The sequence below is a fragment of the Corythoichthys intestinalis genome, chromosome 9 (genome assembly GCF_030265065.1).
Source record: "Corythoichthys intestinalis isolate RoL2023-P3 chromosome 9, ASM3026506v1, whole genome shotgun sequence".
Classification (NCBI taxonomy): Eukaryota; Metazoa; Chordata; class Actinopteri; order Syngnathiformes; family Syngnathidae; genus Corythoichthys; species Corythoichthys intestinalis.
In genome coordinates, this window is record NC_080403.1 from 46232471 (window position 1) to 46246811 (window position 14341).

Here is a 14341-nt window from a genome sequence, read left to right on the forward strand (position 1 = left end):
TATAACAATTAACTCGAGTAATTCTATTACAAAAAAGATTTGAAATCAATTGTGCTGCTTCCAGTATTCGTTTAATTAAAGTGGCGTTGTGATGGTTTGTTTTGAAAGTGTTTGCATGTAGTTGTTTGGGAGGATACACTGCCCTCTGGTGGCAACAGTGAATATAACAATTTCACATGGCTGAATCCAGCTGCTCTCTGTTAAGACTAACATAAGCTAAGTTTTTGTTTGAGCTGGGTTTTTTTTTCCATTTGTAATTTTAGTTTATTGGTATATTGAGCCGTTATTGTGCAAATATGTGTTTGAACCATTTGTTAAGAGCATTGTAAAAAAAAAAAAAAAAAAAAAAAAAAAAAAAACTTTTTTTTTTTATAGCATTTAAGCTAGCGGACTTTTGCTATGTAAGTTACCCAACTGTTCTTTTGTTCGACTTAGATAATCATATACCGTATTGGCACGAATATAAGACTGTGTTTTTTGCATTGAAATAAGACTGAAAAAGTGGGGGTCGTCTTATATTCGCAGTCTAGAAATTATACCCATTCACAACGCTAGATGGCGCCAGATATCATTGAAGTGATGTTCTGTCATGACGGATCTCAGCTACTCTCAAGTTTAACTAGTTTGCATTATTTCATTGGAATGTTTTTCCTTATTCAGATTTGTTTCAAGACTACATTTACAGTTAGAATTCACTTTGATGGTGAATGCAGTTATTGCTATCTTGTTGTTTTATCACAATAGATTGGTTTATTTACATTTCAAAAACCAGAAGCCATTCATTTAGAAATGTGATTGCACTTTAGTTTACATATTTAAATGTTCAGATATTAACATTTGAATGAGGCCAAATAACATGCTTTTTCTCTCAAATATATTGTTATAATCATTTGTTTCAGATGTACTGTAATTATTTTCTGTATAGAAATTTGGTGTTCAAAATGTCTTTTTTCAAACTTGAGTCTTGAAAAAGAGGGGGTCGTCTTATAATCAGGGCCGTCTTATATTCGGACCAATAGGGTATTTAGCCGTTTTGTGCAAATATGTGTATGAACCATTTGTTAAGAGCATTGTATAAATAAATAAATAAATAAATGAATGAATATTGCATTTTATAGCATTTAAGCTAGCAGGTTTTGCTATACAAGTTAGCAAACTGTTCTTTTGTTTGACTTAGATCCTCATTAGTGCTGCAATGATTAATCGATTAATTCGAGTATTCGATTACAAAAAAAAAAAAAAAGACAAATTAACTTTTGGTGCTTCGAGTATTCTTTTAATTCAAGTGGCATTGTAATGGTTTATTTTGAAAGTTTGGATTTAGTTTTATTTATTTGGTTGAATACACTGCCCTCCAGTTTTCCTCAGAGTCATTTCACATGGCTGAATCCAGCTCCTCCATGTTAAGACCAACATAAACCAAGTTTTTGTTTGATGTCATGTTTTTTTTAATCCATTTGTAATTTAGTTTATAGGTATATTTAGCCGTTTTTTTTGTGGGAATATGTGTCTGAAGCATTTGTTAACAGCACTGTAAAAAAATGCAGCATTTAAGCCAGCAGACTTTTGCTATTTAAGTTAGTCAGTTGTTCTTTTGTTGTACATAGATCCTTATGTTTTTTTTTTTTTTTTATACCGTTTGAGGCTCAGCTCAGGTATTTTAATTTTTTTATGTTCCTTATTTGATTACTCGATTATTCGAACTAACTAGTTTATCGATTAATCGACTACTAAAATAATCGATAGCTGCAGCCCTAGTATTTAGTACATGTTTTGACTTACGGAGGGCACCATGTTTTAAGTGTGCAATGGACGGTCGGTGTGATGACATAGATTGTCACTGTCGGGTTGCTGCAATTCCTTCTACGCAGCGAGACGTCCAACACATGTGCTCATCGGTTGAAAGCGGCTAGTACTTACTATTTGTTTTTTTTTTTGTTTTTTTTTATTTTAAGTCTTTTATTACCTTTTCATTGCCTCAAAATACTTTTTGCACGCGTTTCCCTCTCCACCTTTTAAGCATTGTGTTTTCTTAGCTAGCTTAGCTTTAAAGCAGATTGTTGATCAGTTGACCACATTAGTGACGTACCATATTTAAACCACCCTTATTTGATATTACATTGAAGTATTTTTTTAAAAGGCATTTTTGGTTTGTTTTGTCTGTATGCATAAAAAAAAAAAAAAAAAAAAAAAGCTGAAAGCGCAAGGTAGTACTTTGGGTGTCAAATTCTCCTCTTGTAGAACTTTCGCCGGTGTCGCATATTTTGGTAGAACACTTTTTTTCCCTCTACTCTTGTCTCGTCTCATCCCGTCTTTCCTGTTCATTTTGCTTTGGCTGCTCGTTTTGTAAAATATGAACAGTGCTGTCATGCTTGTTAATGGTACTCTCGCGTTCAAATTGAAAGGGTTGAACGGATGACATGTTTATGTCACTAAAGTCATACTTTGGAAGCTGGGCAGTGTAATCATGTGACGTCACCGCTCTGCGACGTCAACAAAGATGGTGACCTACCAGTTAAACCAATATTACAAATTGTATAAAAATAAAAACATCTAGAGAGGTTTCAATTACAAATTATTTTAACTCATAATAACGTTTATCTTATAAGAACTACAAGTCTTTCTTTCCGTTGATCCCTTTAAAATACTATGCTGAGGGTAATGCTTAATGGGGCTGCTTTTTGGCCATTAACAGTTTATAATGGTCTGTTGGAAAAAAAGTGTCATGTCTGAATGTACTCAACAAGACTTACAATAAAATATGCAACAATATTTATGAAAAGCACTTCCTTCAGGCTTCTTCTGACTTATTAGTATTAATCGATTAAGTTTTTCAATGGGTTTGTACTGCCATCTGTTGCTTTTGCATTTGCTCAACAGCCTGCCAATGTATTTTCAGGGGAAAACTGTGGATTTCAGTGCATTTTTTGTGGCCAATTTTTAATGTTTATTATTTAAAAAGAAACTACAAACTCACCTGTTTATCAGTCAGTGTGTAGAGGTATTGCTGATCAGGGCTAAAGAGCATGTCTCTCAGCAAGGGACTTCCTCCTTCACTTAAGGTCACCTTCTCATAGAGTACTGCTGGGCGGTTTGGACTCACAGAGTTCACCAAGATCTGAAGAAAAACACAATCAACAAATAAATTAACTAACTTATGCAAAAAAATCATTCAACATTTCCATTTTGTTCACTATCAACAGTGTATACAAGTACAAAGACATCATAACATATTGGGATAACATTGTTGTTTTTCATCCAGACGTTGCAATTTGCTATGCAGATTCTGCAAAGAACCAATGTGATGCGTATCTGTACTTAGTAGTCATCTGTTTAAATGGCTCTCCAACCATTCCATTGACATGTGACAACTGTCTGGAGAAACAGCAGTTTGACATACAGTGGGGCAAATAAGTATTTAGTTAACCACTAAGTGTGCAAGTTCTCCCACTTGAAAATATTAGAGAGGCCTGAAATTGTCAACATGGGTAAACCTCGACCATGAGAGACAGAATGTGGGGGACGAAAAAAAAAAACAGAAAATCACATTGATTTGATTTTTAAAGAATTTATTTGCAAAGCATGGTGGAAAATAAATATTTGGTCAATACCAAAAGTTCTTCTCAATACATTGTTATGTACCCTTTGTTGGCAATAACGGAGGCCAAACGTTTTCTTCACAAGCTTTTCACACACTGTTGCTGGTATTTTGGCCCATTCCTCCATGCAGATCTCCTCTAGAGCAGTGATGTTCTGGGGCTGTCGTTGGGCAACACGTACTTTTAACTCCCTCCACAGATTTTCTATGGGGTTGAGATCTGGAGACTGGCTAGGCCACTCCAAGACCTTGAAATGCTTCTTACGAAGCCACTCCTTTGTTGCCCTGGCTGTGTGTTTGGGATCATTGTTATGCTGAAAGACCCAGCCACGTCTCATCTTCAATGCCCTTGCTGATGGAAGGAGATTTTCACTCAAAATCTCTCGATACATGGCCCCATTCATTCTTTCCTTTACACAGATCAGTCGACCTGGTCCCTTTGCAGAAAAACAGCCCCAAATCATGATGTTTCCACCCCCAGGCTTTACAGTGGGTATGGTGTTCTTCAGATGCAATTCAGTATTCTTTTTCCTCCAAACACGAGAACCTGTGTTTCTACCAAAAAGTTCTATTTTGGTTTCAGCTGACCATAACACCAACCCAGTACTCTTCTGGATCATCCAAATGCTCTTTAGCGAACCGCAGATGGGCCTGGACGTGTACTGGCTTCAGCAGGGGGACACGTCTGGCAGTGCAGGATTTGAGTCCCTGGCAGTGCATTGTGTTACTGATAGTAGCCTTTGTTACTGTGGTCCCAGCTCACTGTAGGTCATTCACTAGGTCCCCCCATGTGGTTCTGGGATTTTTGCTCACCGTTCTTGTTATCATTTTGATGCCACTTGGTGAGATCTTGCATGGAGCCCCAGATCGAGGGAGATTATCAGCGGTGTTGTATGTATTCCATTTTCCAATAATTGCTCCTACAGTTGATTTCTTTACACCAAGCGTTTTACCTATTGCAGATTCAGTCTTCCCAGCCTGGTGCAGGTCTACAATTTTGTCACTTGTGTCCATCGACAGCTCTTTGGTCTTGGCCATAGTGGAGTTTGGAGTGTGACTGACTGAAGTTGTGGACAGGTGGCTTTTATACCAATAATGAGTAAAAACAGGTACCATTAATACAGGTAACGAATGGAGCCTTGTTAGACCTCGTTAGAAAAAGTTAGAACTCTTTGACAGCCAGAAATCTTGCTTGTTTGTAGGTGACCAAATACTTATTTTCCACTCTAATTTGGAAATAAATTCTTTAAAAATCAAACTGTGATTTTCTGTTGTTTTTTCCCCACATTCTGTCTCTCATGGTTGAGGTTTACCCATGTTGACAATTACAGGCCTCTCAAATCTTTTCAAGTAGGAGAACGTGCGCAATTGGTGATTGACTTAATACTTATTTGCCCCACCGTACTAGCTAAAGTTCTTAATTTCAAGTCTTTGCTAACTGTGTCCATTGATTATGGTGCTGTGTATTCTAGTTATGGTGACATGATAGGTATGAAAAGGTACACGACTGAATCTTAAAAAGAAATAACCGATCCACAGAACAGCAGAAATCAAACAATGCAGTTGTATAGCACATCGCTTGGAAAGAGTCACACTAATCTCATGACACATGTGAAGAAGAGGGAAATCATTGTGTAGTGCCTCGAAAGTAAAGGTGTCTTTTGTGATCTTTGGTGAATAGTTCACTAAGACCTGAACAGTAATGGTGCAAAAAGAAGATGGGATATTGTCTAGCTGGGATGGCTTTGAGCCATCTCGGTGGCAAACGAAAATCACAAAGCAATGACAAAGGATCTCTCCATTATTGTCAACTCGCTGTGCTATCAGCTCACACTGACAAGGAAGGGACAGGAGGCAATGACTAGTTGGGAACAATATACAGACACACTAAGCGATACTGTAGGCTCACGCCGGTATAGCAGACAAATGATGATGAGAAACAAACATACAGGACAGGTATAACTCAATATTCGTTCATTCATTATCCACAAGAAGGTTTATGCTTTTGGCGCCTATCCCAGTTGATTATGAGCAAATATTGCTCAATAAAAATATATCGCTTGAACATTGCCATGGCAATGGCATGGTTTCCTGGATCCCATTTATGCACGCTTATGTTCATCATTCACAGATAAACCCCTTTAGACTGAATTAAATGCAATTATTTGAATACTAGGGATGTCCCGATCGCATATTTTTGCACCCAAGTCCAAGTCACCTGATTTTGTGAATATGCCGATACCGAGGTAAAAAGTTGTTTTTTCCTTTAATGCTCACGCTGCCGGGAACAGCTTCTCACTTACACAATGAATGAGTTGCCACAGCACACTTCAGATGGTTTACCAAGCTTAATTATGATTAAGGGGCAGTTTACATGGTGAATCTCCGAGAAGACGAAAAATTTCAAAATTTGCATTTATCTGGTTCTGTCTCCATTCGAACAATGTCGCAATTCCGCATGAAAATAGTGTAGTATTCATGCCAGGCCCTAGGGGGCAGTGCAGATTTACAAGGCGACAGCGAATGATGCTCAGCCCGGGAAAAAAAACATGCCCGCCCACTCCAAGCAATGGCATTTTCCTTTTGCTCCAAAAGGCACAAAAAAATGGAAACATTCAACATATTTAAATTTAAAAATATTATTAAAACAGTAAATTAAAGCAGACGTTCCGCCATTTTCTGTTTTTAATGTTTAATAGCACTGCTGTGCACGCCCAATGTGACGTGTACGAGTGCTGACGTTATCGGCTCGGGTCCCGCACGGCAGGAGCTTTTGATATGCATGGGGAGCAAGCACCTCCTCAAGCCCCCGCAATCGAATTCTTCCACTTTGGAGGCAGGATTCAGAGTTTTTCGTCTTCGCCGACACCATATGCACGCGAAGCAATTCCGCTACTCAATCGTTGCGTCTTCGTGTCGCAGAGTCGCCATGTAAACTGCCCCTCACACATTTGTGTCTTTGATCGTAGAGCTACCGAGGCGTCTCTGAGCCAGATCAAAGCTTCTAACCTGTCAATCATCGTTAACTTTAAGTGCCAAACGCCAGCTGCACTGGTGACCAAGAAAAACAGTTTGGTCACACTGCTTTCACTGCAGGAGGGCGCGTGAGAGGTTGCACAAGCATGAAGCAGAAAAACAAATATATTTTTTAAATTAAAAACCTGATCCTTTTCACTGGATTCCAAATTATGAAAAATGGCTTGATCGGCCCGATTTACGATCGTGTGATCGGATCGGGACATCTTTAATGAATACAATGCTGTCAGGTCATAGCGAGTCATCCAAAGTCTTCCCAAACAGAGCTATTTAAGTCTGGTGAAAATTCTTCTAGTTTTAATATTGCAATATATCGTAAAAAAAAAAAAAAAAAAATTTTTATTTTTTTCCCTGAAGGAAATAGTACCTTTTCTTGTAGGCACCGTCTAACTCTTTGCATTAATCTAACACACTTAATATAATCAATCAGGGAATAGTATAATTTCTTGTATTTACTGTTTGACTGTTTATATTACTTTAACACACCCATTATAAAATAAACAGCACTTATATCATAGTTTAAGGAAAACAAGCAGAATATATTTGACATAGGGCATATAGAGATTCATGGCGCTTTCTTATCACGGAAGCCGAACGCGTGTGTGTCATGCAACTGACTGAGTAAGATTGACGCACCAACTCCCGCAATCAGTTCTTCCGGACAGTCCAGAACAAATGGGGGGACGTCCTGTCCCAACACAAGGAAAACTGGAGAACGGCAGATATCCAATTGATAACACAACTGACAAGACTCCAAGAGCCCCTTTGACGCTGAGGTGGCAAAATCCACAACCCTTGTTGCCCTGACAACAGTAACTCACAAATCCTCCTGCCCAATCCACAAACAGGCAATAATCCTAAACAACCCCCAAACACACCCTTCTTCCTTCTCACGGCCCGCCCCAAGAGAGCCATCAAGAGACTGAATGTTTAACTAATCTTTGTCTTTTTCTCTCAGGAACCTTTTGCTGACTTGTGATATGGTGACCTTGGATCCTCGCCTGGATCCTTCTTTGCTGTATGATCGCTTTCGACCTTGAAGAAAATTGTCAACTTTTTTCCAACTTTTTGCCTTTTTCCAGCTTTGAAAATGGAGTCAGTACAAGGGGTTAAGACTAGGGCTGGGAATCTTTGGGCACCTAACGATTCGATTACGATTCAGAGGCTCCGATTCGATTATAAAATGATTATTGATGCACCCCCCTCCTTTTTTTTTTGTTTTTTATTTTAATGTTTTGTACATTAGTTCTAAAATTGTTCAAAAATCCTCTCAGGCTAAACCAAACTACTATTTCAGTATCAAGTTAACATATAACAGTAAACAAATATACAAAAATAACAGTAAATAAAATACTCCAGTCCCCATTCTGTATCAGCAGCTTTAAACTACATTCAATTAATTTAATGTTGTGAATCAACCGTTACAGTTGTTAAAATTGCTCCCTTTATTCCATAATTTCCCTTCTGTCTACTTTTGACATGTCAAAGTTTTAAAACTGTTTCATCATTTAAAGATAGATTCAAGAGTAGATTCTGCCGATTTAGGAGTATTTTAGATAAAAAGTTAATTAAGTTCGCTAAAACAGAGCCGGAAAGTGTCATTTCGCATCTCTGTTCAATAATACATCTTCTAACACCTACGTAGTCTGTCATTTTACATCTAGTTCTACATATATATGATATCTACTGTAGCTGTATGTTTGTAGCAACTAGCAACTGGGCGTTGTTTGTAACGGCTGTCGGTCGCCGTATGTTTGTAGCAACTAGCAACTGGGCGTTGTTTGTAGCGGCTGTCGGCCGCATTCAGGTATGATTGTTTTTTTATCTAGTGGCATGAGTTGAACATGATATTTACTCTCGGTCCGTTCCTCATTGCGTCCCAAAGACCGCGCCTACTGTGTTTTACTTCCGCTTTACCTGGTATAATTCAATAATCGGAATTTGGATGTTTGTGAACCGTTCTCGAATCTTCCACGGCCGAATTGCGAATAATCTAAGAATCCGAAATTTCCCACGCCTCTAATTATTATCATACAAGAGTTTAACAAAGATAAAGCCCAGGAAATGAGAGGAAAAATGGATGTTATCAGAAAAATGGACCAGTAAACAATGAAAGCGTTATATTAACAGATTGATCGTATCTACGCGAAAGCAAACACACTTAAAGATGAATGAAGCATTTCAACACAATTTTTAAAGTCAGCTAAAAAATGAGGGGGAAAAACAAGATCTGAGATGCCTGGGTTAGGGTTTAAGTGGGCTTCTATCATTAGCACATTTTACCCTCAACAAAAAGATTCACAGTCAAAATGATGTAGAATGTTTGCTTACCTACAAGTTTACGTGTAACAAATTTCTCCTTTGCCTTTTGCTGTTTCAGTCACCCATTCCCTCTATCTTAAGAAGGATATTGTATGCAGTATTAACACAAATGTGGGAAGTGAGAAATGTATGGAGGAAAAAAAAAGCAGAAGGTAAGCAATTGAAGGTAGACGACCCTTGAAAAAGAGTAATAAATTGTTTCAAATCCATTTATTCAGAATGGACCACAGCCAAAGCTGAAAATATAAAAACCAGCTGTGTAACTCTATTACTAAGATTTAAGTACAACTGAGTGTATGATCCGTGCAGATGGATCCAATGATGGATGGATTGATGGACGAGTGAATAAATTTCATACATATAGAATGCTGGTTTGATCCGATAACAGAAGGTTCAAAAGCACCAGAGATTAAAGGAACCATTTCAACAGTAGCCAACAGACAAACTTTATGGTGTGTGTGCGGAGCCCTAAAAATCTCAATGTTGGTCCCATCAATCTACAAGTGGATTTTCCTTATGCGTGTGTAATTTTAAAGAGTATTCATGATGTGACTGTGCATGTTTATCAAGTCAAGAAATCAATACAGCATTCGGTGACAGCAGGAGACACCGCTACTCAGTCATTGTCTCCTCTCTATTGCTTAGCTTTCCAGTAAATACTTGATGAATGGTTTCACATAATGATTGAAACAGTTGTCTGTAGCGCTTTTTTTCTCTCTTTCATTTGGCTGTAATATTACAATGGAACCTCAAGGACTGAAGGCAAGCCCATTTAAGGCACAGGTCAAACTTTGATGTATTTAAGATTTTGAATCAATTTCTTCCATACCAGTCACTTTGCATAAAGACCTGACTTAGGTAACTTAGGTAAGAGACAAACGAGCAGAGGGAGATACGAGTGACTGCTTTTGATTGGGACGGAAGTTGCTTCACACAAAGATTAAATGAAGATGAGTAGGTTTTGCAGAAACAGCCGCCATCTTAAAGCAGTAGACTTCTCTAGAAGGCTCTGTTGTAGCGAACCTAATTCACTTTTTATCTAAAGTACTCTTAAATCGGCAAAATCTTGACTTGAATCTATCTTTAAATCATGAAACAGTTTTAAAACTGACATGTTGTAAGTAGACAGAAGGGAATTTATGGAATAACGGGAGCAATTTTATCAACCTTAACGGTTGATTCACATCATTAAATTAATTGAATGTAGTTTAAAGCTGCTGATACAGAATGGGGACTTGAGTATTTTATTTAACATTTTTAACTACTAACTTGATACTGAAATATTAGTTTGGTTTAGCCTAATAGGATTTCTTTTTAAAAACTATTTTGGAACGAATGTACAAAACATTAAAAGTGTGGGGGGGTTGTGTTTTGGGTGACATCAATAATCGATTTATAATCGAATCGGAGTCTCTGAATCGTAATCCGATCGTTAGGTACCCAAAGATTCCCACCTCTAATGATAATGTTACATTATGCATGAACAACAAAATGCGAACGTGGCCGGTATGTTAATGTAGCATAGCTATTAAGAGTTATTTAGATAACTATAGCATAAAGAACATGCTAACAAGTTTACCAAACCATCAGTGTCACTTCAAAACACCAAAATAACATGTAAAATGATATAATTATGTGTTAATAATTTCACACCTAATTCGCTCCATGTATAAGTCGCACCCCCAGCCAAACTATGAAAAAAACTACGACTTATAGTCCGAAAAATACGGTAGATGAAAATAGAATGGAGAAAAATATCGGACATTGTAAGCAGTTACTCATGTTACTCTTTACTTGAGTATTTTATTTTTTCACCAAATACTTTTTTACTTGTACTTGAGTACCATTTTTTGAATGACTACTTTTAAACTTTTACTTTAGTGATATTATTTTGAAGTAATGCCACTCAAACTCGAGTTCAAGTTTTGGCTACTCTACCCACCTCTGAACGAGATCAATTAGCTGTTGTAGGTTTTGTACTTTCCGTGACGACACGTCATTGGCACAGATAGGTGAACATACATACAGTACATTCTATCCATAGAAAAATAAAGCATTTTCCGTCCACTTACAAAAAATTGGATGATTTTTGAAAGCACTTTGTGTGCCGATGTATCACGGCACATTAATGTGCCAAGGGAAACGCTGGGAATGACTGTTGAGGATGACTACATGACGCATCTGCATTTTTCCCACCTTCCTTCTTCCCACAGAAGCCTATAATGCCAAGTTTTTATCTTGCCACAAGGCCTGCTTGGCTATGATAGACACCGGAGATAGCTAGCTAGTGATGGGGCTATGACAGTGTGAGAGCTGGTTGATAAGACAGGAGCATGACACTGATGAGTATGATCCCGGTCAGTGACAAGTGATGGACCAAGTGGAAATGAAACTTGAGATGTGCTGGGAACAAAAACAGCGAGAGGATCGGGATTTTAAACTGTTAAAACCATGAATATAAACAATAGAAAAGGACTGAGAAAATGAAACAAAATAATTGGAAAACTAAATAAATTAGGATAGCATAGAACAACACAGAACCAAACTGTTTCAGGTAAGGGTGTGACAAAATATCGAAATGGTGATATATCGTGATACTTTGTATCCGAAAAGGTTATCAATATGCTCCTGCCAAGAATCGAGATATCGTTTTAAAAAGGAGTCAATGTTTATAAAACAAACAAAATTTTTTTTAAAAAAGGAACCAACAAGTGTTTATCAAAATCTTCCACCAAAATAGCAAAAAGTATGCAATCACCAGTTTCAGACAAGCACTCACTCAGACATTTTATAATGTAGAACAAACTCAGATAAAAAGCTTGAAGCTTTAGCATTCAGAAACACTAAAACAAATGAATAAAAACATTGTGGTGGTCAGTAAATGTTAATTTTATAGAGCAAGTGCAAGGTAATATATATAAAATCACTCCATTCTGAGGAAAAAAATATGGAATCATGAGAAACAAACAAAGAAATAACAATCAAAACACATCTCTAGTGTTTAGTAGCGCCCCCTCTGGCTTTTATGACAGCTTGCAGTCTCTGAGGCATGGACTTGATGATTAGTCTTCATCAATTTGGTGCCAACTCTCTTTGATTACAATTGCCAGATCATCCATGCAGGTCGGAGCCCTGCTGTGGACCATTTTTTTCAATTTCCACCACAGCTTATCAATAGGGTTGAGATCTGGGCAATTTGCAGGCCATGACTGGATGAGTCTTTCCCAAAGGAATGCTTTAACAGTTTTAGCTCTGTGGCATGATGCATTGTCATCTTGGAAAATGAAAAACATATTTTCAATTGAAGGGATAAGAAATCTAAAATGTCTAAAATTTCAATGTAAACTTGTGCATTTATTGAAGATTCAACCACAGCCATCTCTCCAGTGCCTTTGCCTGAAATGCAGCCCCATATCATCAAGGACTGAAGGAATTTTGATGTCTTCTTCAGGCAATCATCTTTGTAAATCTCCCTGGAACGGCACCAAACAAAAGTTCCAGCATCATCACCTCAAGAATCTGCATTGGACAAGGTGATGATGCTGGAACTTTTGTTTGGTGTTGTTCCAGTGAGACCTTAAATGGCCTAAAATTACCTAATTGCCTGGCATTGACTACCACTGATAGCCATAGACATTCAATCTGTTTGAAGTGGGAGGGATGGCCAACCTCCCACTTCAAATGGATTGGACGTCTACTAGTGATAAACTAATTCCAATTCACACTAGAAGCTTGTTTTTCTGTTAATTAGTTGTTCGTAGAATATCCTAGAATGATATCGTCAGATAATCGTTATCGTGAGATTTGTATCGCAAATCGTATCGAATCGTGAGGTACCAAGAGGTTCCCCACGCCGAGTTTCAGGCCTGCTGAAGATCTTCAACGCATCGTTACCCCTAACCTATGCGTATCGAACGCAGAATAGCTTTGACATTTGAAAACAGATCTGAAAATGTAGTTGAACATAAAGCGTATTTTGCACACTACGCACATACACACACAAACTTAACAGCCTTATAGTGTGGTAAACTTGACATAAGTATGTCTAGCCATGCATAATGGCAGAAGGCCTCACATTCCTGACTTTGATGTGGAGGAGGGCCCACATGTATTAGGGTGTGCATGTGTGTGTTTAGGGGGTCTTGTGGAGAGGGGAATTCAGTGTGGCCCTGAGCGGAACAAAGGAAAAGAAAAGAAAGCCGCAAGAGGGTGATGGACAGAGAAAAGAAAGTGTCACGCTTCTATAGGACCTGCACTATGTTAGGGGCCACGTGAAGGATGAAATTGTGAACAATGGATGGAAACACTTAAAGCCAGGACCTATTTCATACCCCTTTTCCAAGATCAAGCCCAAGGACTTTCGATATAAATTTGAAAGCTATCAGAGTTCACGACATCTGCAGAACATCATAGTTTGAGTTCTTTATTGATCCAGAATCAAAGCAGTAATATTTACACTAGAAAGAGAAAATCTTCACAAAAAACAAGCGGCCTATAAGGTACACTAAAGAGGTATTGCTTTTGGTTACATCTAGGACGTTTTATGGCTACAATTAAAAGAAAAAAATGATACAACAACACACACAAAAAAAACTATGAAGCAAACTACTTATTGTGCTTATTTGTATTCGTTAATGTTTTATATTTTATTGTTTATCATTAAATTATGTGTACCATATTTTTTTCAGACTATAAGTCACACCAGCCCAAAATCGAGCTTTGGGGAAGTCATTTAACTTAAAACTAGGGCTTTCAAAATTATCGCGTTAACGGGCAGTAATTAATTTTTTAAATTAATTAATTTTTTAAATTAATTACGTTAAAATATTTAACGCAATTAATGCACATGCCCCACTCAAACAGATTAAAATGACAGCGAAGCGTAATGTCCGGTTGTTACTTGTTTTTTTATGTTTGGCGCCCTCTGCTGGCACTTGGGTCCAACTGATTGTATGGCTTTCAGCACCATGAGTGGGCATGGTGTAATTATTGACATCAACAATGGCGAGCTATTAGTTTATTTTTTGATTGAAAATTTTTAGAAATTTTAATAAAACGAAAACATTAAGAGGGGTTTTAATATAAAATTTCTATAACTTGTACTAATATTTATCTTAGCAATATTTAGTTACAATATACAAAGTCACAAGTCTTTCTATCCATGGATCCCTCTCACAGAAAGAATGTTAATAATGTAAATGCCATCTTGAGGATTTATTGTCATAATAAACAAATACAGTACTTATGTACTGTATGTTGAATGTATATATTCGTCCGAGTATTATTCATTTTTTTCTTAATGCATTGCCAAAATGTATGTGATCGGGAAAAACTATCGGGAATGATTGGAATTGAATTGGGAGCAAAAAAAAAAGCAATCGGATC

General features: G+C 37.4%; 1 protein-coding gene across 2 annotated transcripts in view; it reads right to left on the reverse strand.

Annotated features, from left to right (window-relative positions):
- The window catches only part of LOC130921934 (plexin-A1-like), a 484623-nt gene that overhangs the window by 269781 nt on the left and 200501 nt on the right, over nt 1–14341 (reverse strand). For both annotated transcript variants that reach the window (XM_057846316.1, XM_057846315.1), the window contains exon 4: nt 2978–3118. In XM_057846316.1, coding sequence (XP_057702299.1) covers nt 2978–3118 — 141 coding nt within the window. The remainder of the gene's footprint in view (nt 1–2977; nt 3119–14341) is intronic.